The following is a 26,682-nucleotide window of genomic DNA, read 5'->3' as shown; positions in this document are numbered from 1 at the left end:
TCGGGAGTTGTTAGAAGAGAGATTTCTTTTCCAAAGTAAGTTCACTTGTGTTCCTTTTTGAAGTCAGGCAAGCCTTGACTTGGGTTGGAATATTGGCTCTGAAGCTCCCTTAGGTAAGTTATTCAGAAGAATATTCGATTATTTGGTTGATGTATGCCCTGCCATCCTCCATAAAAAAGAAAAACTGATATGGCATCTGGTAGAATGACGAGTGGAAAAGGTAGCCCGTCCGGTAACGACAGGAACCCTTTCACATGCATCATTTGCTCAATTTTCACAAGCATGAGAAGTAGACTCTGTTGTCATCCCCATTTTGCAGATGAGGAAGTTGAGGCTGAACCAGGGACTGAATGCCTGGTCCAGAGTGACCCGTTATTAAGGGGCAATGCTAAGGCTGGCATCACAGCAGTCTGGCTCCAGAGCCTCTGTTTCTCACTATTGAGGTTAACGCCTCTTATTCCAGTAGTGATTTTCTGAGCACCTAATCTGAATTCAGGAGCAGAAGTGCATAGTAGGTAAGAGTTTGGGTTCTGGAGTCTGAGTGCTAGAGCTCGAGGTGGGGCTCCTGTAAGCTTGTTTCCTTAGCTATAAAGTAAGTATAACAGGGGCGCCGGGCTGGCTCAGTTGGAAGAGCACGTGACTCTTGATCTCAGGGTGGCGAGTTCGAGCTCCATGTTAGGCACGGATGGTACTTTAAAAAAATAAGTATAGGGGCGCCTAGGTGGCTCAGTTAGTTAAGTGTCTGACTCTTGATTTCGGCTCAGGTCAGGATCTCGAAGTTCGTGGGATAGAGCCCCGCAAGGGGCTCTGCACTGACAGCACGGAACCTGCTTGGGATTCTCTCTCTCTCCCTCTCTCTCTGCCCCTCCCCCACTGGCACTTTCTCGCGCGCTCTCTCTCTCTCTCTCTCTCTCTCAAAAATAAATAAACATTTGAAAAAAAATAAGTATGGGGCACCTGGGTGGCTCAGTCGGTTAAACATCCGACTTCGGCTCAGGTCATGATCTCGCGGTCTGTGAGTTCGAGCCCCGTGTTGGGCTCTGTGCTGACGGCTCAGAGCCCAGAGACTGTTTCAGATTCTGTGTCTCCCCTCTCTCTCTGACCCTCCCCCGTTCATGCTGTCTCTCCCTGTCTCAAAAATAAAATAAACGTTAAAAAATATTAAAAAAATAAGTATAATAACAATCTCCTTGTGGGGTTGCTGCAAGGGCTGAAGAGAATAATATAGTAGCTGAGTTTATTACTCAAAAAGATAATAAACCAAAAGGTAACTGAGAGAGAGGAAGTTGTTCATCTGACATTATGTGGATGCCTGAGGGTACACGTGTATGCGTGTACACATGTGTGTATATGACAAACCTCACTAGCTTGCACATTGCCATGGAGCTCTTTGAATAAAAGAGGAGGGTTCAGAGAGAAACTTTTCACTCTGAATTTCTGTGCCTGAGAGTAATAAATGACTAGGAGGGGGTGGGAGGTGCCATTGGCTGGGGCTGGGGCTGATTCTGTGTATCTTGGTGTCTGTAAAGAAACCGTATTTGTATCTTTCAGGGATACAGGTGTGGGTCTTTAGTATGACATTGCCTGCCATTTGTGCCTATGTGTGTGCATGACTGAGGCTGAAACTATTGGGAATCCTGTGTCTGCAGAGTTATATACGCTGTTTCTGCCTATAAATGGTTATCTCACCAGCTGTAGTGATGTGTGTATCTGTGGGTGTCTGAGTAAAGGACAGGAGGTTTTACACGGGTTTGGAGCTATGTAGGTGTAAAAACAGTTGTGTGGGGTGCACATTTGTAAATGAGGGCAATTAGGGGTGTGATGGAACGCATGATGGCTTGGAGGTGGGGTGTTGCACTGTCTATAGGGTCGGATCTGAGTCTGAGTGTGCATTTTTTTCCCAAGAATGATGCATATTTACATGTGTCTGTCTAGGCTAAGCTTGTGTAGAGAAGGGGGCTGGAGGCTGTGAGTGTCCACTTGTATATGTATATTGTAGAGTGTTAGTGTGTGTAAGGCTCTGTCCTGGAGTCTGAGGGTTTGTGTATGTGTGTGTTTAGGGGCCCTGTCTCCTAGCCACGTGTCTGGGCCCCCCCCCCCCCCTGCCTTCCCCATCTCTCTGACTCTCAGTAGAACCCTACAGAAGGTGAGGTGAGTGTTAGACCGGATGGCTCAACAAGTCACGAAGGGAAAGGGGATATCCCAGGCGATCCCTCCCAAGAGAATTCAGGGAATCAACCCCCCACCAGCCCCCACCCAGCCCAATCCCATTCAGTCCTTAGGAACCAGTACACTCTGGTTGTTACCCAGCGAGGCATTTGTGCAGGTGTGTGTGTATGTGTGGATGCCTTGTGCTCCCGTAAATGATGTGAACAGGTAATCATTTCCATCAGTATGTCCACAAATGTACAGGAGGGTGACTGTGTGAACAGAGTATAACGTGCGACTGTAGATGGAATCCATCTACAGTCCAAGGTGTGACCATGGGTCCTTTTGGTACCTGTGAGTGGGGCTGTGCCTGAGGGCTGCGGGTGCCCCCTGCGGGAGGGGCGGCAGTGAGAGCTGAGTGGAAGTGGGGGTTCTGATGCCTTTGTATGTCAGCTGTCTGAGTCTCTGTCAGCAGTTCTGAGGTTCTGTGTGTCTATATGTCTGTGTGTGTGTGTCTCTGGGTCGCTGCCTCGCTGTGTGTGTCTCGCTCTGCCTTGGCGGGGAGGGGATTGGTCACGCATGACTCATCTTGAACCGAGCGGGGCTCCAGCGGCAGGGCGGCCGCCGCCGCAGCTGGAGGGGGAGGAGGACGAGGAGGAGGGAGAGGAGGAGGAGGACGACCAGGAGGGGGAGGAGGGCGAGGAGGAGGAGGAGGAGGAGGAGGAGGAGGAGGAGGAGGAGGAGGAGGAGGCGGGGGCCTCTCCAAGTTTGTCGGGACCTTCTTCCGAGGCAGCGGCGGCGGCGGCAGCCGGGGAGGCCGGGGCTGCGCGCGGGCCGGGGGCGGGGGCTGGGGCCGGGCCCGGGGCGGCGGGGCCGGCGCCTCCGCTCTCCTCCAGCTCCTGCTTCAGCCTCTGCTCCCGCTGCTGCCGTGGCCCCTCTCCGCGCGGCCCTCCGCGCTGCGTGCCCGCCGAGCCCGCCGCTCCCCGGCCCATGTACTGGAAGCATGAGAACGCCGCCCCGGCGCTGCCCGAGGGCTGCCGGCTGCCGGCCGAGGGCGGCCCCGCCACCGACCAGGTGAGCGAGCGAGCGAGTGGGTGAGCGGCCCGGGCCACGGTCCGGCAGGGGCCGGGCGGCGGGCGGCCGCGGGGAGGAGGGGTTCGGGGGTGCGCCTGTGAGTGTGTGTCTGTGAGTGTGTGAGCGCGCGCGAGCGCGGAGGGGGGGGGGGTCGCGGAAAGCGGGAACACATTATGCAAATGTTGGAGGAATTTCTCAAAAAGCGATTTAGCAAAGACACAGGCGAATCAAGAGGAGGCGAGGCGGGTATTGTCCGTCTGAATAGGCGCTGATAGCGCCGATGCGCCGGGGGTTGTGCTGGCGCAACGCTGAGAATCCCGACGCGGGGCCGGTCCCGGGCGCGCCGAGGGGCTGGAGGGTGCTTTTTCCTCTTCTTGGACGCCTCTGTCTTCTCTTTTTGGTTCCATTCCCCCCCCACCCCCGAATCTCGCCCCCGTTTTGCTCCGGGTTTCCCTCCGACTGGCCCTCCAAAGGCGCCTGAATTCGTGTCAATATCGCCGCATCAATTTCGAAGCGCGCGCTGGGCTGGAGGGCTGATGCTCCCAGCGCTCCGGGTTTTATTTTCCTCAAACGCCTCCCCCCCCACCCATCTCCTTTTTATTTTCTTTCTTTCTCTCTTTTCTCCTTTTTGCATTTTGTGTCGAGAGGAGGAGAAGGGAGCGAGGAAAGGGGGGTGGGTGGAGAGAGAAAAAATTCGATTTTTAATTACTACCATTAAAAAATCAAATTTGCAATTCTTTGGGCGGCCTGATGGATCTCACTGATTGACAGTTGGAATTGACACTCTGGCTACCTCTTATCTTGGGCATTCACGACAATTTCTAATTGCAGGTAGTTTGTGTGTGTGCGCGTGTTTTTTTTCCCCCTCAGAGGCTTGGATTGCAAGGGAACTAAGCGATTACTTCAAGAGCCACGGGTTAAGTGCAGGGAGAGGGGGAGAGAGAGGGAAAAAATCCAATCCAAATTCAAATTGCTTCATTAGAGAGACACCGCTTTTGTGGGGAAGGGCTTTAAATGCCCACTACAAAGTTAAGACTCATTGTTCCGCGCCGGTTTATATAACAGGCGCGGGGAGGCGCTGGGCTCAGGCTGCGCGGAGCCAGTTGTGCAGCCGCCGCCGCCTGAGTTCCCTCCCCCTCCCCCAGGTGATGGCCCAGCCAGGGTCCGGCTGCAAAGCGACCACCCGCTGCCTTGAAGGGACCGCGCCGCCAGCCATGGTGAGTTCGCTCGGCCCTGCCTTCGATCCCCGGTCCCCCGGCTGTCCCGCCCTGGGGACCTTGACCGGCTTTCCGGCCCCGAAGCCGCTGCCCAAGCGCGGGGGGACTGCGGGAGGGCGCCGCCCCTCTCCGAGCCTCGGTTTTCCGGCCGGAAGTGTAGACTTTGACCGTCCCCAGCACCCAGGACGCGCGGGTTGAAAGTTGGGGCCGTCCCTTCCTCTCCAATAGGCCCTTCCATTCCTATCCTGTAGCCCATAGCGCGGCGACTCGGGAGAATTTCGTTGTCGACTGATGCGCTGGGGCCCCAGATTTGTCTCCGAGGCGGCGGCAGCCTCTGGCACTCACTCGGCTGGGCGCTCAGCTCAGCGTGCGGTTCTCCCTCTCTCCCCGACCGCAGGCTCAGTCGGACGCCGAGGCCTTGGCAGGCGCTCTAGACAAGGACGAGGGTCGGGCCTCCCCTTGTACACCTAGCACGCCATCTGTCTGCTCACCGCCTTCTGCCGCTTCCTCCGTGCCGTCCGCCGGCAAGAACATCTGCTCCAGCTGCGGCCTCGAGATCCTGGACCGGTATCTGCTCAAGGTGAGCCAGGGGCGGGGTGTTGCGTGTGTGTTGGCGGGGTGTGGGTTGCAGCCCCGAGGACTGCACGGAAGCGGCGCCGGTGCCAGGTCCACTAAATTCCTAATCCTGGTTCAGCCGCTGCCTGACTGTGCGGCTTTGGGCAAATCTTAGAGTCTCTCTGCCCCCTCGGGTTTCCGTCTGAAAAATGGGAAGAGTGTATGTCTACCTTCCTAAGCTTCCTTGTTACAGAAGGAAAGTAGGGCAGCCTCGCACCTTCAGACCTTCAGCGACCATCTCAGCAAACGGGGCCGGGGAGGCTGGGGCCGGGCGTGAAAAGAGGCCCGCGCTGAGCCGGCCCCCACCTCCGCCCCCTCCCCAGGTCAACAACCTCATCTGGCACGTGCGGTGCCTCGAGTGCTCCGTTTGTCGCACGTCTCTGAGGCAGCAGAACAGCTGCTACATCAAGAACAAGGAAATCTTCTGCAAGATGGACTACTTCAGGTAGGCTGCCGCCGCTGGGCCAGCAGTGTCGCCGGAGGCAGGCCCCTGGCGCGCACGGAGGACCCTTTGGCAGCGCTTGGTCTCTGGCTCCGGAGCCCCGATCCCGAGTGCACGCCCTGCGCGCCGCGGGGGCTCAGCCGGCCCGCTCTCAGCGCCCCAAAAGAGGAGCTCCAGGCCGCGCGCCGGTGCAGGCACAGGTCCGGGCCCGCGACCCGCCTCCGGTTCCTGCGGCCCACTCGCTTTGGGTCGCGTCTCTGGCTCCGTCTCGGGTCTTGCAGAGTGTCTGGCTCCGGTTCCGACCTCAAGCGCCGCGGTCCAGCTCTGACGTCCTGGTCTCTGGCTCCGACCCGCTCCGATCCCAGACGCGATCTGGCCGCCCCTACAGTGCGCTTCGGCTCTGGGTTCCAACTCCCGCTCCGACTCCAGCCGCGCCGGCATCTCTCCGGGGCCGGACCCTGAGCCGGGCTCCCGACTCCCGCTCCGTCTTTGCCCTTGACTTGGCTGTGGGTCTGGGTCTTGGTCGGGGGCCCCAAGCACTAGCCTCGCGGCTCTCATATCCAAGCGCCTCTTCCTAAGCCCCAACCTCTGTCTCCGGCTCCGCCTCAACTCAGACCCTGGCGTCGTTTGAGTGTCGCATTTCCAGTCTGGGATCCTGCCCGGGTCCCAGGCGCCTGTTTCAGTCTCAGCTCCGTCGTCGTTTCGGTCGGGGCTTCAGCCTCTGCGGGTCTGGGCTCTGACTCTGAGCCACCGGGAAGGTCAGGGTTGTCCGGCACAGCAGTCAGGGCCGCGAGTGGCATTACCCTGGGCTGGGCCCTCCGAGCTGCAGAGCCGCGTCTGGGCAGCTCTCGCCGCGCCGCCTCATCTCAGCCCCGGCTCCTAACCGCGATCTCAGGCCTGACCTGGTCATGGGGTCGAGGTCACAGCGAGGTCAGGGGCACAGCCGCCTCCGGAGTGATCCCTCCGGGAAGCGTGAACCTAACCTGAGGCGGGGCCTCCAGGCCTACGGAGTGGGGAGAGTGGAATGGGACTGTTTCCTGGGAGGGATGCCTGTCCCCAAGGGCTTTGTCAGGAAGTGGTGAAAGCTGTTCCCCTATAACCGCTACCTAACCCGCAGACATCCTTCCCATCCTTGTCTCTGCGGAGGTCATGGCTTCAGTCTTCCTAGAAAGACCCCTGGCCCTGAGAGTCAAGGAAAGTGGTGGGAGGCTAATTCCTGCCTCCTTGCCTCTGGTTCTGAGTCTCCTTGGCACCTGGAAAGAGATCTTGAGTCTAGGGCGAAGTTTGCAGCGTTTGGGTCTGGAGTACTCTGGGAAAAGCATAGGAAGCATGATTTCAGAAGCGGACTCTTCCTTTTGTGAAAGATCCTTGCAGCTGAGGTGTGCGTTGGGAGAGGAGAGCTCGCCCAGGTGGCCTGGGACTCAGCATGCAAGGAGCGTATTGTGTCTCTCTGTTGTCCGGATCTGTGCAGTGCCACAATGCATCACTGAGCAAGGTCAGGGGTATGAGGACAGTGTGTGTAGTCCTTTATGACCATTTTTGTCTTTTAGTTTAAATGTGTGTCAGGAGTGTGTGTCTCTGTGTGAATGTTGGGACTTCGCCTGGTGTGTGTGTGTGTGTGTGTGTGTGTGTGTGTGTGTGCACATGCCCGCAAGGTAGTCAAGACACGATTACATCTGTACAGGGACGCAGAGGTGACAAAGCAAGAATTCCGAAATCTCATCATTCCTCCTCCCCCCCCCCCCTTTCCCTTCTCTGAGGGAGCATTCCTGCTTAAGGCCTTAACCCTGGCATTGAGGAGCCAAGGGTGTGATGTGAACGTGGGTGTGTGGATGTGGACTGCCACACGTGTGCGTCAGAGGGGGTTATCCTTGTGTGATAATGTAACAGGAGCATGGTGTCTTTCTGCACTGCCCCATCCGACTGCTGGCTGGCTGGGCAGGAAATGAAGGTTAGAGTCCCTGTCTTGCCACATCCCTGCTCTGTGCCTGACTCCGTTCGGTTAAAAACAAAGCCAAAAAAAAAAAAAAAAAAAAAAACACCAAAAAAACAAATAAACCAAAAGCCAAGCCAGTTGCTGTTTTAGGGCTCATGGGGCTCCTCAGCTGGCCAGGGACAGGGCTCCCGCCTGGGGCACCCAGCAGGATGGTATCTCAGCCTCCTCCTGCAGAGTAAGGCAGGGCTAGGTTCCTCTCCGGGCCCTCCCGGTGATGGTGGACCTGGCAGCTTCATGAACCACTTGTCCACACTTCCTCGCTGTTTCTCTAGCCTCAGCTCGTGCCCAGGATGGACCGAATCTTCTGGGACACGGTGCTTTACTAGGCCTTCAAGGAAGAGTCAAAATTCAGGTCCTGACCCTGCTGTTCAGAGCCTCCACTGGCTCTGGAGTCCCCCTTCCCACTGCAGTGGTGGGATGTGTAGCTATTGAGAGTACGGGCAGTAAGTGGGGTCTGCCAGGTCAATAATCACTGTGTGACCTTGGTCAAGTAACTACATCTCTCTGCCCTCAGTGTCCAACTTCCAGGATTGTCTGTCTGAACTGCCAAGGAGGCCAGGGCAGGGAGAAAGTCTCCGTAGCGCCTCCCTAAATGGCAGGTGCTACGGATGCCTGGATTGGCACCATTGGCACCATTGGCAGAGTGGGTGCTGGGCACAGTCCCCTGATAGCATTTCCTCTGGTGGTTGGGGGAGCAGGGCTTGTCTGGAAGGATGGGGCCAGGCCTTTTCTAGGTTGCAGGTTCTGAGCGTTAATCCTTTTCCAGTGACAAGAGCCCCCAAAGCAAAACTAAAACAGATTTTGAGGTAAGAGAATGGATGGGATAAAAGCTCACATTCCTTGGGATGCGGGAAGAATTGGGGCTCTCCTGATCATTTCTATCCCAGCCAAGTCTCCCTGCAGGCGTAACCCATCCCTGACAGTTCCACCTGTAACAAAAATAACAAAACCCACAAAAAAGGAAAGAAAAAGCCGTGGAGCACCAGGCATGGACTATTGCCTGCTCTCAGCAGCAGCCCAGGCTCAGGGTGGCTGCTGCAAGGGAATTTTTCCTGGGGTGGCGTGGGAGGCAGACCTCTTCCTCAAGAGCTGGGGCTCAGGGAGAGGCCATGCACTGAGTTTCCCTAGCCCTCTGCCTCCTGAAACCCAAGGTCAAGGGTCTGGTGGGATAGGGCCTGGAGCATTCTGCCCAAAGAGAGACCAGATCTCTCAGTGGGACAGAGGGAGGGAGGAAGTGGCCAAGACCTCATGGAGAGGGCACAAGGGGGCTTCCATGGTCCTCTAATCTCTGGTCTTATCCCTTAGGGGAAGGTTTCTCCGCTTTTCTATGCCTCATCTTGCTCCTTCTTTTCACCACCACCCCCAATAGTCTCCCTTAGCAGAGCCTGGTGTTGGTGGCTCAGGAAGTCAGAAGTTAGGAAAGCTCTCCAAACTCACCGGGGAAGGAGACTGCAGAGCACAGAGGATGCCCTTAGCAAGACTGCTAGCCCTCCTGCCTCACTTTCTCCAACTCTCTCTGTAAAGAGGGACCTCAGCAGCCCTTGTGGCCTCAGTCAGATTCCCAGTAACCCTCGCTCCCTGAGCCCTAGCAGAAAAAAAGAAATTACCACCAGGGAAATATGATATTGCTTTTAATTTCTTCACTTTTTTGGTTAAGACCGTTTTCTTTCTATTTCCTTCCAAGAAGTGAAGAAAAGTCCTGAGGGAAAAATAGCATTCCTTCCTGGGCCATTCATATCTCCACTGCCCTCAGCAACCACAACCTCAGACAGCTGTCTCTACCTTCGACCCCCCCCCACCCCCCCACACACACCTGCCGCTGCTGCCTGCCGAACAGGGCATGGACTGATCTACAGTGCCTCCCCCTTCAGCTTCCTGAAGCATCATGCCCATTGCATGGCTGGGGAGACTGATGTCCTGGGGAGAGAGAAAAGTGGAGCCCAGGGTCACACAGTGAGAGGGGGTAAGAGGGGCTGGGCAGGGGTGAGGATACTGCTCGCCAGAATGTATAGAACTCTGCTCCAGCCAGGAATTGTTAACTCATTGCATACTTTATCCCAGTGAATCCTCAAATCCACCCGGTAATTACCATACTCTCATCATCCCCACCTTAGAGGAGGGGAAACTGAGGGTCTGAGAGGTGAGGCCATGCGGCTAGTAAGTGGCAGAGCCTGGGTAAGCCCCATGGCTGTGGACACCACAATCCCTGTGTCTAAACATTCTGTACTGGTCTTTTATAGGGGAGATATGTCAGCAGTAGCTCTCCCTACAACATGTGGCCGGTGGAGTGGCAAAGACCTCTCTCTCCTGGCCCTAAGGAGTTGAAGGCCCTCTCTCCATTGGCTTCCACAGGGAGCACCGGCTCTGGTGTGTGACTCTCCCTGGATGGGCCCTGGGAGGACTAGGACAGGAGTGACTTCCTCAGGGGCTGTGACTAGATCAACTTTGTCAGGATCAGGTCACCATGGTTCCTGGCCCCCTTGCCTCCTGCCCATTTGAGTGGGGAATAAAGGGTTAACTACTGCTCCTGGCGTTGATACGGGTGGGGTTCAGAGAGTGTCCTGGGCTGGGCGCGGGCAGCCGGCTGAAGTTCCTGTCCCTGGCTTGGCCCATGTGACTTAGGGCAAGCCCTCAGCTTTCTCTGGCCTTCCTCCTAGAGCCCAAGCTCCAACCGCGGGCTCCTGCGGGAGAAACCCACCCCCTCCCCCAGAGCGAAGGTCCCCAGGGAGGCTTATAGCTGGGAAGCGGCCCCCCACCGCGGCAGAGAGCGGCCCAGCGGCCGCCAGCTGTTGGGGGACAGATGTTGGGGGAGCGGAGAGAGGAGTTCTGGGGAGGGGCCTAGGGCCGGGACCTCCGTGGCGCGGGGCGTTTTAACCTCGTAATTGCTGGTTCTGTTTTTTCTGGCTTCTTCTCCTAAGAGTTTGCCTAGAAGGGAAGGAGCAGAGGGGATAGGAAGGGCTCCACCTCCAATCCACCTTGTTTGCCTCTTAGAATCTCCCCACGGCCAGCAAGTGAGTGTCCTGAACGTAAAATAATTGAATTCTGGTTTGAGTTTCCCCACCGGCTCACCAGCTTTATAACTAACATTGGCCTTCCCACTCGAGCTTCGGTTCAGCTTCGGGTAGCTTAATACGGGGGGAAAGGCTCTTTCGTTGAGGCTCATTCACCCAGCAAATAATGACTGAGCACCTCTCGGTATCCAGAGAAAGTAGGCCAGAAGAGTGAGTTTGCCCTGGCCAAGGGCGCACAGCTCCCTCTGCACAACCGCGAGTACCCAGACGTCTCTGGTCCGTCCTCAGGGGAGAGAGGGCAAGGAGACGCGCGATGCCCACCCCACTCCTTTCGGCAGTTGCCAGGATGCGAAGCGTCCATGCGCCGAGCGCCTCAGTCCTTGGAGCCTTTACCCCGCGGTGCGCGCGGGGACCCAGGGAGGCGCGCGCACAAGGCTGGGGGTGGAGGGGAGTAGCCGCGCCCCCTAATCCCTTTGGCGCTCCCTTCGCAGCTCCCGAGCACCCCATTCTTGAAGTTTCGTTGTCTCGCCGCCAATTTCGCTGCTTCCGGAATCCCGCGGCTCGGGCCTCGCTGCCCGCCTGGGAAGGAGTCAATCGGTTTGTCAGAGCCTCGATCCGTAAGCCTCCTCGTGCCCCCTTGTTTGTGCCACTGACCCCTGCCCTGGGTGGAGGATACGTTTCAGGAGCGGCCCGCAACGCACCCAAAACTGCATAATGACCCCACCCCCACCCCCACCCAAGGATCTTTCGCAAAGGTGATTTCGTTGACTGGGCGGAGCCACGGCGAGCGCGGGCAGATCCTAGGGCTGGGGACAGCTCTTGTCGTTTGGGGTGACATGTGGAGGGTGAGAAAGTTGCTGAGAGATCACTCGCGGCGTCCTCCTCGGAGTAAGCAGTGCACAGTGTAGGCGCTGACCGCGCCCGGGCGTTGCGGACTTGGGGAGCCGGGAGATCAGGGGTGTGCGGGGTGTCGTGGACTCATCTCTGGCGGAGGACGAGGAATCCCGTACAGCCTAGCCCGGGGACCCGGAGTCGGAGACTCTGGCGCAGCTCACGGGGCGGGGGCGCACGGAAACCACAGGCTGGAAACGCAACCGCTCTCACCTGGAGTCTGAAGGCCGGGGACCTTCCCTTCCCCGGCTCTCCCCTCTCCCCGGGAACGCACTCTCTGCCTTCCCGAGCCCGCTGGGCCTCAGGCCCTACGCGCGGGACTTTCTGGGACCGGTGGCTGGGAGTAGGGACGCGACGGGGGTAAGACCAGGTCCCTTTCCAGTTAATACAACTGGGATCCAGTCCCTATCATCTCCCGCCCTGCTGCTTCAGCACGGACTAGGTTCCTTTTGCACCTCAGAGCGGACCTCGACCCCCGCCCCACACTCTTTGTGGTCTTGGGCAAGTCACTTGTCCGCTCTGAACCTCCCATTCCACGTGTGCAAAGCGGGTGCTAGAGTCTCCACCTCACGCGGTTGCACCAAGTCGATGGTGTGCAATGAAGACCTTGCGCCCTGGGTCCCTGAGTCGCTTTCATGGCTCTGCACACTGCTGTCTTCTCCCTCCTCTCCAGGGCCGGAAAGTGCTCCTAATCCGTGTACAACGAGTCAGGCAGCGGAACCCCCAGTCTGCCCCGCGGCGAGAGTAGGCAGGGGTGGGCTAAGCGGTTTCCTCTCCCCTTTACTGAGGGATTGGGAAAGAAACCGCGGGCTGTACTAGGCTGTCCCTGGGGAAGCCGAGTTTCCAAGGTCGGGAGCCGCCTCAGTTTAGGGGGCGGTTGACCCAGCAAAGGCGCACAGTGCAGCCTTAGCTGAGCAAACCGCGCTGCCAGGGACAGGGTCCTCCTGCGGTCCTGGTCAGAGACAGTGGCGTTACAGTTACGTCTGGGAGCCGGGCTGGCGGAGGCCTCCGCGCTCCCTCTTTCAGTTCAACCCAAGATCGTTTATTCAATTGACAGTTGCTTGCATTCGGCAAGACAGGCGAGGCTGTAACCAGAGTGCATTTGCCGGGCTGTTTTCTCCACACAGTCACAAGCATTTCCCAATGCTCCTCCGGGTGCAAGTGTGCGGGCCCTGGGGACACAGGGCAAATCTTCTTGGTTCTCTCCTAGGATTGCAGGGGGTGGGAGGGAGAACCGAAGAATCTGACATTTACAAACCTGTCTGACCAATGTTGAGAGCCTGGTGCTGGGACTGGAGGGCTCTGCAGGGAGGGGGTGTGTGAAGAGCACAAAGTCTGTGCAAAGACCTGGGCCGGGAAAGTGCTTCAGAGGGGGCCATAGAGACCTGGCACTGACCTTCCATTGTGGCTGCCTGGGACTCCTGTTTGGGTATGGGGTGGGGAAAGTTAGGGAGGAGATGAGTCTAAGAGGTTATGGTCTTCTGGGCTTTGTAAATTCCAAGGCTCTTGGACCAGATCCTGAGGTAGAGTGGAATCAGCAAAGGATTTTAAGCAGGGCAGGGTAGGATGCACCGTGCATGCTGGAAACTTCTCTGTGGCCACTGTGTGGAGGAATGGTTGCCAGGGGTGGTGCTGGAAGCAGGGAGATCAGGGCAGACAGATACTGGCCTAGGAGGAGGGCAGCTGTGGGACTGGAGACGAAATGGATCCCAAAGATACTTAGGAAAAAGAACCAACAATGCCTGATGATCCGTTAGATGTAGTGTTGAGGAAAGGGAGGAGTGAATGATTTAGGTTTCTAAGCTTGGGGGGCTGGATGAGTGGTAACATCATCCCCTGAAAGAGTGTGCAGCAGAGGAAACTGAGGCCTAAAGGGCTGGGACAGGGTCAAAGGATGAGTCATCCACTTAAGGAACAAACCTTCCCAGGTGCTCAGGGGTCAGGCCTTGGGCTGACTTCTGGGACAGGATAAACCAGACTCCTGCTTCTTCTTGGAGGGGCTCGCAGTCTGGTGGTGAAGGGAGTCATACCCAAATAGCTGCACCTCGAGGTGGGAGAAGATGGGGAAAAGGCCCAACAAGGAAGGCTTAAGGGGGAGGAAGCATTCGATCTGCCCCTCCCCCCCCCCACTTTTTTTTGTCTTTTTAACATTTACTGTTAGAATGCCATGGGGCTCCAGAGCCTGGGACTGGCTGGGTACTTAATAGACTTAGACTCAAATAGTACTTAGACTCAAAGTACTAAGTACTAAGTGGTAGTCATTGCTGTTGTCACCTAGTTCAGCTCAGGGCAAGGAAAGTGAGCACTCAGAGGGGTTAAATAATTTTCCCAAGGGCACAAAGCCAGTAAGTGCATATCTGTCTATGCTTCCAAGAAACCCTGAGCATCTCTACAGCTGGGGTATGGTTTATTCATCGTGGGTTTCTAGCCTTGCAGGCTGTGTGACCTTATGCAACTTACTTTACCTCTCTGGTCCCCATTTTCTTCATCAGCAAAATGAAGATTAGTTGGGATACGCAATACAAAACACTTAGAATCTTGCTGGGCACGTGGTAAGTGCTCAAAATTTGGCCTGTTATTATATTATTACACTTTCCCTAACACTCATGATACATTTGAGTGAACAGATTAGTTATATATAAATATAAGGAGTCATTGTAGAAAGTTTGGAAAACTCAGAAAAGCACTAAGAAGAAAATAAAACCACCCACCAGCTCACCTTCAGAGTAAGCTGGTGTCTGCAGGGGGGTGGGGTAGGGGGCAGATCCAGGCAAAGGGAAATTTGTGAGCGAGGGAGGCCAGGAGACAGGGTGCCAGCGGGCCACTGGGAGGTGGAAGGGGTAGCCTGTCTGAGCTTCGCCACCCCCTTTCCTGCCCCGGTGTCCCGCAGCCGATTTGGGACCAAGTGTGCACGGTGCGGCCGACAGATCTATGCCAGCGACTGGGTGCGGCGGGCACGCGGCAACGCCTACCATCTGGCCTGCTTCGCTTGCTTTTCGTGCAAGCGCCAGCTGTCCACGGGCGAGGAGTTTGGTCTGGTCGAAGAGAAGGTGCTGTGCCGCATCCACTACGACACCATGATCGAGAACCTCAAGAGGGCCGCCGAGAACGGTACCCAACCCGCCCCACCCAGCACCCTGCCACACCTCTGTGCCCCGCCCTCTCCCACCTCAGCCCAGCTCCCCAGGAACTGACCACACTCCTCTGGGAGCAGGCGCTTCCTTTATTGCCTGGAGACTGAGTGGGCGCGGGGCCGTGCACGGCGCATGCGCTCTTGGCCCACCATTGCTTGAGAGCCTGCAATGGTAGTCTGTCTCTGCAACTGTTTCCTCATCTGTGAAATGGAGCCAATGATAAGACACCTTCTCAAAGATAGATGAGCCCATGTGTTGTAAAGGCAGGGAGCACCCAATGAACCCTAGAGCTCATTCTCACAATGGGGCAGCCTACTCCACCTTTAGGCAGTTCTGGTTGGCCTGAGGGCTGATCCCTTCAGGCTGCCTGGAACTGGGCATGGGCCAGTCCTAGAGAGATGATGCAACTCTGTTCTCCCAACGCCCATGCCAGCAGCTCCAAGCCAGAGGTTTGGGGGGCGGGGTTCAGCCTACGCTGTGAGGGAAAAGGCCTCTGAGTCTGGAGACCTGAGCACCAGTTTTGCTGCTGGCATGCTGTACTGATATGTGAAGTTTCCTTTCTTATCTGGGCCTCAGTCTCCCCATCTGTGCAAGAGAGATGGGTCAACTAGAAAGATCCCCTAAATCTCTTCTGGCCCCAATACTGTGTCTCCTCAAGACACATAGGCCTGCAGACAGGGTTCACATCTTCCAGAGATTGTGAGGACCGAGTCACAAATGGTTAGAAAGGGGTGGGGGGGAATGGAGGCTGGGCTGAAGGTGGAGTCAGGGACCCTTTCCATGATTTTCCTGTCTGGGTCTTTGCAAGCTGCTAGCTTCTCTGTAACGTGGACTATTTTGTGTGATCCTTACAAAAAAAAACCCTAGGAAGTAGCTGATGTGTCCCCATTTTACAGATGAGGAAACAGGCAGAGGTTATCTTCAGTATGTGATTTGCCAAAGGTTGCATCCTAGAAGGTCTGCTTTAACTCCAAAGCCCAGGCTTTTAACCACCATTCCATACTACCCCATTCCTGAGCTCCAGGGACCGCTTAATCAGGCTTCATTAAGCAAGGGAGACTGCTGGGAGGTGGCTGCCCCTGTAAGTTTCACTTTCCCATCTAAAAAATGGCACAGCAATCCTTGTCCTGCCTGTTCTCCTAAGGGACATTAATACCACAAAGTGTCTGTCCCAGCCTCAGGGCCTCTTGGGAGGTATGTGGACCACCCTGCCTCAATTTCTAGCCTGGGGACTAGTCAGGAATCCCCAGAATGTTCCAAACCATGGCCACACCAAGGCTATCACTTTCTCCTGCCAGGATCAGGACTAAGTGGGCCTAGGTGGGAAGCAAATGAGGCTGGGGTTGTATGAAATTACCCGCAGTGGTGGGCAAGTCAGCAGTGGCGCTGGGATGGAATCTCAGGAATCAGGGCTCCCCCTATACCATGGCCCATCAGTGACCCCAGGCTTCTTCCACATCTGGACCTATCAGGGCCACACTTACCCACAGCCTGGTCAGTTACAACGCTAACTCTCACATCTAGGCTGACCCCAGACTCCTACCATGAAGGCTTGGGGCCTCAGATCTCCTTTACTGAGCAACCCTCAGTTTTGGTTACTGGTTTTCTTTTAAACACACCCGTCCATCATAGAAAATTTAGAAAAGATGGTTAAGCAAAAAGAAGAAAATAAAGATCACTCCAAATGTCACCACCTCTCATATCTTTAGTATATATCTTCCCAGATTTCCCCCCATGTATTTATGGTGGCATGTTTGTTTGTTTTTTCCCCCCAACATAGTCTTCTTCCTAATTAAAAAAAAAATTACAACTAGTTGTGTGAATAGTGCTGGAATTACTGGTGATTTTTATTTTCTTCTTTGTGCTTACCTGAATTTTCTGAGTTTTTGAGGAGGAGCATGTATTACCTAGAAAAAATGAGGTATTAAAAATAAAATGGGGGACTATGTTTAGTGTGATTGTAAAAGTAATAGAAGTGGAAAGAGAATGGCTAACATATGCTCCAGTTAATGAAATTAAACCTTGGAGAAATAAAGTGACATGTGATTGCTGTTAAAACCTCAAAACTTACAGAAATATTGAAACTAGAGCCATAATTGCACTCTTCAGAAGTAACCACTGCTAGCACCTTGGCGTATATCCTTTCAACTTTTTTGCTTCCATACATTTTTACAAAATTAGAACCGCAGTTCTGTAACCTGCTTGCATCTTAACCTCCACTGGCCTTTGGTTTCCCCAGTTTAGCTAAGAGGGAGTCCCCTTGGGGCGCTAAAGTCAACCACTAGGCGAAAGGTCTTGGTCAGGGGTTTTCTTCTCTTTGAGCTTTAGTTTCTTTCCTCTGCTGTAAAATGGGGCTGTGAGACAGACCCAAAAGGCACACCGAAGGAGCAGTGTCTGGTACTGAGTAGACGCTCAGAAATGAAAGCCCCTTACCTAAAGACAGAGCTCAGGGACTAGGACTCTGGGATCCCCGCTCCCAGCCAACTCCGCTCCTGACCCTTCCAGGGACCAGCTGCCCCCACCCCCGTCCTTTCCAGGATGCCACTAGAAGAGATGGGGACGCGTGGTCAGCCACTTCTGTCACCCCCAGGGAACGGCCTCACGCTGGAGGGGGCAGTGCCCTCGGAACAGGACAGTCAGCCCAAGCCGGCCAAGCGCGCGCGGACATCCTTCACCGCTGAGCAGTTGCAGGTACCCGGGCCCGCCGCGAGTGGCCGGGGCTGTGGGTGGGGCGTAGACGTGGGCGGGGCCTAGAGGACCTCTGGCTCCGCCCCCTCTGCCCGGACCCGCGGGTGACGGGGAGGGGCCGTAGCTGTCTGGGGCGTGGCCTCCTGGCCGGAGCCTCTGATTGGGCCGCAGTCTGGGAGACCTCCGCGCGTCCCTGTCTCACTGCCCCTTTTGCTCCCGTCAGGTTATGCAGGCGCAGTTCGCGCAGGACAACAACCCCGACGCACAGACGCTGCAGAAGCTTGCGGACATGACGGGCCTCAGCAGGAGGGTCATCCAGGTGGGGCCGAGGGAGGGCGGGGCCTTCGGGTCTGGGGCGGGGCCTAGGGGGCCGGGGGCGGGCTCTCCAGCGCGTAGCTGGTCTCCAGCTGAGCCGCAGGCCCGGGCGCACGTGGCCGCCCTTACCCAGGAGGCAACGAGGCAGTCCCGCCTGGGGTCTCCGGCGGTGTGTCCGACCCTTTTCCGCGAGGCTGAGGCTGCTGAGGCTGTCGTTCCAGGTGTGGTTTCAAAACTGCCGGGCGCGTCATAAAAAGCACACACCGCAGCATCCCGTGCCGCCCTCCGGGGCGCCGCCGTCCCGCCTCCCTTCCGCCCTGTCCGAAGACATCCACTACTCCCCGTTCAGCAGCCCCGAGCGGGCGCGCATGGTCACCCTGCACGGCTACATTGAGAGTAAGTGACCGCCACAGCTAGACCGCCTAGCCTGCGGGCGAGGGGTCACGGAGGAGCGCGCGGGGAGGTGGAGGCGTGGTGGGTGAAGGCCTTTCGGAGCCTGGTGGGTGAAGACGTGAGCTCTGTGGTCCCTCAGACCTAGGGTTTGGGGAGAGGGGCTAAGTTCCCAGTCTCCGCCTTAGTGAGACGGGACCCTTCATAGAGAAAACTCATTCCGCCATTCAAAAAACACCATCCAAGTACCCACTGTGTGCGAGGGCCCAGGGGCTAGGGAGAGAACAAGACGGGTAAAGTGCTTGCTCTGGTGGGACCTGCGCTGTCGTGGAAGAGATAACATGGCACGATAACCAGACAGATGAGGGCATGGTTTTAATTGTGATGATTGCTATAGGAAAAGTGCTGGAATATAGGAATATAGGAATGTGTGGAGATGACGCCTCTCAGCAAGCTGAGAGTGGAAGGATGGATAGGAATTAGTGAGGCACCAGGAGAGGGGAGGCAGGAGTGCAGGGCAGCAGAGGAGATGAATGCAAGCAGGCCTTAGTCGGGAAAGCATTGTGGCATGGGTGTGTTTGGGGTTGCAGAAGAAGGCCCGTGTGGTGGGAGTATCCCCACCTACCTACCCTCCTTGAACCTCAGAATCCTCATCTGTAAGCTGGGACATTAACAATGCCTACCTCACAGGGTTGTGAGAATCCATTGATGTGTTCAGTAAATACTTTTCCATGCTAAACACTGGGATACAGCGGAGAACATAACAGACCAACTCTGTGCTCCAGGGGCTCACGTTCTGGAGTGGGACATGGGTAAAGAGACAATCAACTAATAAAGGAGGGAGGGCTGGCATGTCAGTGGGACTGGATGCCATGGGAATGATGGAGTGGGCCAAGGTGGAGTGACCTTTGAGCAGGGACCTGGAGGAGAGAGGGAGTAGCCTTGTGGATTTCTGGGGGATGAACATTCAGTGAATCTGCTAGGGAGCAGGTGCTTATTACAGATTTCCATTCCCGTTGAGCTTGTTTGTTTCCTCAAAGCTGGGTGTGACCAGAAAAATAGAAGTGGCCACAACATACCCACAAACATGAATCCTCCCTTCTCTGGCTCCAAGTAAAATGGAAAGGGAAGGAGGGGTCAGAGAGAGCCCTGCTGTTTACTGAGCCCCGGCCATGTGCCAGACACTATACTAAGCGTGTTTGTAAACATCAGACATCACTGTCTCATTGTGCAGACGAGAAAACCAAGGGTCCACGTAAGTGAACAGGAGCAGTGTTCCTTAATGGTTGATTGTGGGCTTTGGGGTGAGACTGTCAGGCTTCTAATGCCATCCTTGCCACTTACTAGCTGTGTGACATCAGGCAAGCTTGGTAGCTTCCCTGAATATCAATGTCCTCATCTGCAAACACGAGGACAATAAGAATCCTTATCTCAGAGCAGTGTGTGAGCATCAGATGAGATCACTGACTTCAAGTCTCCAGCATTCAGTAGATGCTGGGTAACTATTAACCGCTCTTGTAATGGTGGTGGTGGCTCTGGCTGGCACAGTTGGAAGTGCAGATTCCTGCCTATCGCACCAGACAGCCTGCTGGAAACCATGTCCGTTTGCGCTGTTCCATTTCTGAGCCACCTGCTCTGTAGGAGGGACTTTTCTTCCTTTCTTTTCTAAACAATGACATATGTTCAAGCTGCACAGAGCCCATTGAACATCTAGTTCATCTCTTAAAGGTGCCAAGGACCCAGGACTCTCTAGATACCAGGAGTCTGGGCTACCAGCTAGCCCTTGCCATGGGGTTGGTAATGGACCTAGGTGACCCTCTTGGGAGTGGGGCCATGGCCTTCAGAGTCCTGCTAGAACTCCCCACATACTTTGCCAATCAAGCCTAGATGTGTCTTTGACGCTCAGAGAAAAGGCTGAGGTCCCCTTTCCTCTTCCCCTTGAGGTGGAACCCAGCTTGGGGCAGGAAGTGTTGAGAGTGTTTGGACCTGCCCCCTCTTGCATGGCTGAAGGACAACCTCAGCAGTTTGCTCTGCTGTTAACTAAAGTTACACAATTCTGAGTCTCCTGGGGTCTTAGAGCTTGGAATCTGATAAAAAGCTTTGGAATCGGACCCCAGAAAGATGCACGTACACATGTCGTTTTCCATGTGATCGCAGGACTCCTAGAATACCCCAGGTTAAGAATCCCCAATCTCATGCAGCTGCCTTACTCTACAGATGAGGGAACTGTGACTCAGAAAGGCACGGTGACTTGTCCTAAGTTACATATTGATTGTTAAGTTTCTGTACAGGGCTTTTCCACCCTATGACCAAAGAGGAAGAAGTGTAGGGAAGAGAGAGGCCATGGACTTTTCCACTGTAGTGGTAAAACACGGAAACATGAGAGATTCGGGTCAGATCTGAGGATGGACTTTCCCCCCACAGTTTTAGGTGTTGGAATAAGGTACAGAGATTCATGCCAGAAATATTCAAAGAGTACCTACTAGGTGTAGGACCTACTAGGTGTCATGCCTCATTCTAGGTACTGGAAATCTATCAGGATCTAGAGTCTGGAAAATTCTCGAGTCAGACAAAAATTCCTGCCCTTATTAGGCCTTGCATTCTAGTTGGCAAAGACAGATAATGCCAAGTAAACAATAGATATCTACAGTAAGTCAGGTGATGGTAAGTGCTAAGGAAGAGAAACAAAGCTGGGAAGGAGGACAGGGAGGGTAGAGGTGAGTACAGTTATAAACAGGGTGATCAGGGACAGCATCATTAAGAAGGTGATGTACAAGTGCAGGGTCCTCTGGGAGGGACACAGGTAAAGCCTGAGTGACACCTGGCAGGTAAGAAGGTATAAGGCACCAAGGAGGATCTTAATAATGGGGTACAGCCTTGCATATAGATGTTAAATACATAGGAGTGTTTGTTTATCAGTGAGCTGGGCAGTTATCACATAGCACTTTATAGATTATAGGGATTTTCATAACCCTCTGTTGAAGTTTTGCCCAGGGCCAACACAGCTGGTAAGTGGCCAAAATGAAACTGGCCCCAGGACTCCATCCTGCTGAGCACGGGGCACACGGGTATCCTGCACAGAGGCTGCAGGATGGGTTCCAAGGCATCCTTTCGTCCACAGGTCAGGTACAGTGCGGGCAGGTGCACTGCCGGCTGCCTTACACCGCACCCCCCGTCCACCTCAAAGCCGATATGGATGGGCCGCTCTCCAACCGGGGTGAGAAGGTAAATGGAGCCAGGTTGGGTGTGGTGGGTGAGAGCCTTCCTGCCAGGGATGGGTCTCAGGTAGGCCCCATGCTGCTCTGTGGTAGATCCTCTCTGCCTAGCATACTCCAGCCCCCACCAGGCCCCCGAGGTGGTCACTTGAGCGGCACATTCTATGTGCACAGCCCCTCCAGAGGCCTCCTCGTAGCCCCCCACCAATAAGTGGCCTTCTTTTTTTCAGATTTGTGGATTTAGTTACTTGGCTCAAATCTTGTGGTTTCAGGAAAGGCTTGTGTCACACACCACCCTGCATCCCACCCTGATACCCGTTCCTCCTTCCTCCTTTTTGTCCCTGTCTGTTAGGAGTGGATACCCTTATCTTGGGGAGGCCTGGAATAGCAGGCCGGGGGTGACCTTGGTCAACTGGCAGGGCCTTCTTGGTGTAATTGGGATCTCTGGTTATCTCAAGCATCAGGACTGAATATCCAGAAGGGTGCTTAGGTATCCCCCAGCCAGTGGTTTGAAAGCTTTGTTTTTAAGCACCTCACACTTAAAAAAATTTTTTTTTCCATAACCTATAACACAGATAAAAGTGGATAGAGCTGCTCTGGGTGAAACCACAGAGTGGGTAGAAACCCCATCTCCCTCTCAGTGGCAAGACACCTGTCAGTGAGCCTTGCAAGCCTCTGTCCTAGGACAACCCCTCGTTTTAGGACTGGAGAAATTGAGGCCCAGCTTGCTCAGATGGAACCTATACACTTCCTCATTTATTCAGCTGACATTTGCTGTGCACTGACTTTGCCCAGTAGCCCCGAGTCTCTTGCCAGGAGCATAGAGATGAGGAAAAAGCATGGTTCTTGCTCCGAGGGGGTCACAGCCTGGAAGGGAAGCACACACAGTGTAATCAAACTGATGGGGGAGGCCAGGGAGCTGGAGAGCGGGGGCACAGCTCGGGAGAAACACAAGGAGGACTTTCCGGAGGGAGGCACTATCTGCCCCCAGGCCCAAAGACTGAATCAGAGTTCATCAGAGAAAGCGTGAGCCACCATGGCTCTCGGGAAACCCTGAGCAGTTCAACATTTCTGGCACCCAGGCTTGGGAGGGACAGTGAGAGGTGGGGAGCTCAGGGCTGTCAGTGGGGGAGTCTGGACTCTGTCCTGGGGCAGGGGGGGAGGCCCTGGAGGCCTCTTGTTTTATTGATTTAGTTTTAAAGATTTTATTTTTATTTTTATTAAGTTTATTTTATTTTAGTTATTTTTGAGAGAGAGAGCGCGCACATGAGTGGGGAAGGGGCAGAGAGAGAGGGAGACAGAGAATGTAAAGCAGACTCTGTGCTGTCAGTGCAGAGCCTGATGTGGGGCTCGAACCCACGAACCGTAAGATCATGACCTGAGCCCAAGTCGGATGCTCAACTGACTGAGCCACTCAGGCGCCCCTAAAGATTTTATTTTTCTAATTAAAAAAAATGTTTATTTATTTTTGAGGGGGGAGGGGCAGAGAGAGAGGGAGACACAGAATCCGAAGCAGGCTCCAGGCTCTTTGCTGACAGCACAGGTGTGGGGCTCGAACCCACGAACCGTGAGATCATGACCTGAGCCGAAGTCCATTGCTTAACTGACTGAGCCACCCAGGTGCCCCAAGATTTTATTTTTTTAAGTAATATCTGTACCCAACATGGGGCTCGAACTCACAACCCCAAGGTCAAGAGTTGCATGCTCCACTGACTGAGCCAGCCAGGCGCCCCTATTGTATTTTATTTTATTTTTCTGGTTTTATTGAATGGAGGCCTCTTTTAGAAACATCGTAGTAGCAGTCCTCAGGGAGGCAGGGAGCCCCAGGAGTCAGCAGTTGTGGTGGGCCAGGAACACTGAGCCGGTGCCTTCCATCTGGAAGGATCTCCAGACACCTTCCAGGCCAGCAGAGCACCATCTTGGCGTGCCTCAGAATCACCTGGGAAGCTTATAAAGAAGCAGGTTCCCCAGCCACACCCCTAGAGAGTCTGCTGGGGAGGCGGAGGGTGGGGGGGCGCTCCTCCAGGACGCCTCCACTTACTCTGCCTCCTGAATGAGCACCTGCTGCGTGCCAGGCTCTGTGCTGGGCACCATGGGGCAGGTCTGTAGTGCAGACAGCCTAGCTGGACAGATGGATTTATAAATAAATGGTAGCGTGTAATACAAAATCCCACAGAACTGGTGGTGGGTGAGCGCGCCCCGTGAACACCCGCCAAGATTGTCCTGCTCACAGCAAGAGCTGCTGTTGCTTCAGCGACTCCATTCACGGCAGGTGCGTCACGGACCTTGTCTGATTGATGCCTTCCAAGCACTTTGTGGGTGTGGGGATGGCCATCCTTGTGGTGAAAATAAGGAAACTGAGGCTCAGAAGGGTGGCGTGCAGGGATGCCTCGAATCTGTTGGACTCTGAAGTCCGTACAGGTCAGTCATCACTTCCTCTTGTGCAGCACTTTACACAGTGCTCTCTCTGACCTCACCCATCACAGCCTCGCTGGGGGGATGATTCTGATTCCGTTTCACGCCTGCAGAAACCTGGGCTCGGGGCAGGAGCTCACCAGCATCACACAGTGAGTGTGGGTAGAGCTGGCCTCGATCCTAGGACTACCGGCCTCAAAGCTGCCACTCTCCTGCGAGAGGGCGCTTGTCCCGTCAGCCCTGGCACAGGGACTGCAGAGGCAAGCTGGCACAGTCCCTGTCCTCAAGAAGCATGTGGCTTAGAGCAGGAGGCGAGCAGGGTGACAGGGCAGTTGAGATGATGGATGAACATGGCCCTTGAGGACCCAGAAGAAGTGCTGAGCTGTAAGGAGAAGCAGGGAATGGGAAGAAGGGTGTTCCATGTCAAGAAAAAAGCATGTGCAAAGGTACAGAGGCATGGAAGAGCCTGGGTCTGAGGGACCGAGGGATGTTTAGTGTGGCGGAAGGCCAAGGAGGTGACAGAGGTCACATAATGAAGGGCCTGGACCAGGCCCAGAAGGGAGCGGAGAGGGGAGCCTTGGAAATGTTTAGGGTTGGGCTCAGCACTTGGAGCCAAGCCCTTGTCTCCTGGTTACTCAGCTAAGCTTGTGGTTATGTCTGGTTCAGTCTGAAGGATGAGCCAGTCTCGGGTCTGGCAGCTCTTGCTGTACAAGGTTTCTGGCCCCTGGGTTTGGCTGCTGAGCCAGAGTTTTCTCCTGCTGGGCCTCGTCCCCAACTTCACATCCAGCAGCTCTGGAAAAAAAATGTCTCTCCCTCCTTCGTGACCTCCCACCCTCTCCCTATCAGTCCTTCCTGCCAGCTCCCGGGGACCTTTTCTGTCCATCTCTTGCCAAACCCACAAGACCTGGTCATGTGTGATCAGGGCAAGACTGCACGGACTTTCTCCCGAATGCCTCCAGGCCTGACTGGCCCAGCTGTGAGGAGACTCAGTAGGCCCTGGGGCAGGCCCCTGAACCCACTCAGGACCAGCGCTGGCCCAGCGAGGAGGACCGTGTTCTGAGCATTTGCCTGGCGCATCCCCTGCCTCCGCCACATCGTCATTTGGCCACACACTCCTGAAAGTTTCCAGAACCGTACTTCTTCTTGGTCATGTCCCCCGATTCCACAATTTTGGAGCTTGGAAAGCTCTTAGAAATCAGAGCCATGCTGTCATTGATCAGACGGAGAGACTGGGGCCCACAGAAGGTAGGGTCTTACCAGAGTTATCCCTCTTGAGACAGCTTCTCTTAATAAGAGCCCAAAGCCAGGCATCCCAGAGGTCAGAGAAGAGCTCACTGGGGTGAGCCAGTGCGGTGTGAGCTCTGGAGTCGGCCAGCCTCTGAATCCCAGCTCTGCCGCCCTCTCACTGTGAGACCTGGGAACACAATTAGCTTCTCTCAGCCTCCATTCCCACACCCGCAAAATGGGGAGAATTATCGTTGCCGCCACCTAAGGTTGTTGCTGAGAGTAGATGCAATAATGTAGGTGAAGACTTTGGCACAGTGCGTGGTACACGGAAAGTGCCCCATAGATGTTGGTTATTTCCATTATGTTTTTGGAGATCATCACCATTGCTTTCCTCCAGCTCCTCCTCATAGTGACTGACATGTTCTTGATCAGAAAATGGAACGGCCATATGGCCATGCCTACTGGATGTCCCTGGACCCCTTGAAAGCGCCTCCTGACACATTACTATGAAAAGGCACCTCCCATTGACTAGCCAGCCAGCAATCCTTGACCTGAACTTCAGGGAACTGGCCTTGTTGGTGGCAATGAGAAGTCAGCCAGGTGCTTTAGGTGGAAGAGGGAGAGGGAAAGGGGCAGACAGTTCTTGATCGCCCGCTGTGTGTCAGGCACCTGGCCGCCTTTTGGCTTGGTGATGATGAAGTGCGTGAAGGGCTTGGCCCGCTGCCTGATGTGTAGTGAGCGTCGATGACTACTGTCCCCATGGCCTCGCAGAAGCGACGCGTTACAACAAAGAGAGCTTGGTCTGGGGCCAGGACTGTGTTGCGGGACCCAGGGCCACCTCTGCCTAGCTGTGTGATCGTGAGCTTCCTGACTTGCCCCTCTCTTGCCCCCCTCAGTGCCCTCCCCGTCAAATGGAGACAATGGCGGGATGCGCCCACGGGGGTTGAGTCTTCTGTTCCATAACGTCAGGAAGGCACGTTACACGGCGCCAGGGGCAGGGCGCAGTGCCCAGTAGACATGTGCTGCTGCCCTTGTGTCTCACTGAACCCTCCCCATTCTGAGAGAGAGGTTTTGTCATCCCCGTTATACAGATGAGGAAACGGGCTCGGAGAGGGGCAGTGAGTTGCCCAGGGTCTCACCGCGAGTGACAGAGCTAGGATTGGAACCCAGATCTGGGTCCCGAGCCACCCTCATTCTCCATGCCTTCAGAGGACCTCTGGGGGCGGGGGAGAGCGGGGCTGCAGGGGGCCAGGGCGGGGGTGTCAGGCCCCCAGCTCAGCCCCCTCCCCCTCCCTCCTCTCGCAGGTCATTCTTTTCCAGTACTAGCGCCGTTGGCACTTCCGCATCCGTCCGCGGGCGCCCCACAACCGCCCCGCAGCCGCCGGAAGCCCGTGCCCGAGCCACTGCCAGGGGCCCACCCGCTCCGCGCCCGCCCCTCGCCCACCGTCCCGCCCGCCGCCAGCTGGGCCCCCGGGCCTGGCCTTCCCTTCTCCTGCTGAGAACCAGAACCTGCCAAGAGCACTGCGGAGTCCTCCTCTCCCAAGGCAGAGCTCCCTGAAATTTGGAATCAGGGCGAAAACAACGGCCTGTGTTTCCACTTAGACAGGAGTCATCTTCAACTTAAGCTGATTACAATAGCAAAAGGCCAAATTGAACCGTGCAACGCCAACAGCCTTCTAATTTACAGGTTTTCTTTCCTCCCATATTGGCCTTTATTTACTACTTCCTTGCAACCATCTCTGAATTCTGAATAGCCGACAACCCCCCCAATGTTATCCACTCTGTTGCTTTTGTCTGGAAAACTCTACAGTGTTTGTGGGATGTCCCCAAAGGAAAGCTATGTTCTAATTTTATCATTTCCATCTGTCTGGTTATGTCAAGTTAATTCAGAGAGAGAAGAGACA

The 26,682-nt window shown here is 55.2% G+C and overlaps 1 protein-coding gene across 2 annotated transcripts; it reads left to right on the top strand.

Moving 5' to 3' along the window:
• Window positions 1-3,133: 3,133 nt before the first annotated feature.
• Window positions 3,134-26,199, top strand: LHX6 (LIM homeobox 6). Of its 2 annotated transcripts, XM_042913695.1 has the most exons (10): window positions 3,134-3,222; window positions 4,368-4,439; window positions 4,837-5,019; window positions 5,378-5,499; window positions 14,285-14,505; window positions 17,119-17,219; window positions 17,440-17,535; window positions 17,753-17,927; window positions 21,043-21,146; window positions 26,084-26,199. In XM_042913695.1, exons 1-10 carry the CDS (start codon window positions 3,139-3,141, stop codon window positions 26,102-26,104), a joined length of 1,179 nt encoding a protein of 392 aa, XP_042769629.1. In that variant the 5' UTR covers window positions 3,134-3,138; the 3' UTR covers window positions 26,105-26,199. The 2 variants fall into 2 exon arrangements, with proteins under 2 accessions (XP_042769629.1, XP_042769628.1); XM_042913694.1 differs by lacking the exon at window positions 26,084-26,199 and having other exon boundaries at window positions 21,043-21,443.
• Window positions 26,200-26,682: the final 483 nt, after the last annotated feature.

This window comes from Panthera leo, chromosome D4, assembly GCF_018350215.1.
Source record: "Panthera leo isolate Ple1 chromosome D4, P.leo_Ple1_pat1.1, whole genome shotgun sequence".
Lineage (NCBI taxonomy): Eukaryota > Metazoa > Chordata > Mammalia > Carnivora > Felidae > Panthera > Panthera leo.
Note: the sequence above shows the minus strand (reverse complement) of the source record. Positions and strands in the feature narration are given on the sequence as shown.

Excerpts from the sequence above, each read along its gene's own strand:
- LHX6 (XM_042913694.1), top strand. The coding sequence starts at position 3,139 with ATGTACTGGAAGCATGAGAACGCCGCCCCGGCGCTGCCCGAGGGCTGC. Across the intron at positions 17,220-17,439 it reads TCACCGCTGAGCAGTTGCAG|GTTATGCAGGCGCAGTTCGC; the intron begins GTACCCGGGCCC and ends TGCTCCCGTCAG. Across the intron at positions 17,928-21,042 it reads CCTGCACGGCTACATTGAGA|GTCAGGTACAGTGCGGGCAG; the intron begins GTAAGTGACCGC and ends TTTCGTCCACAG.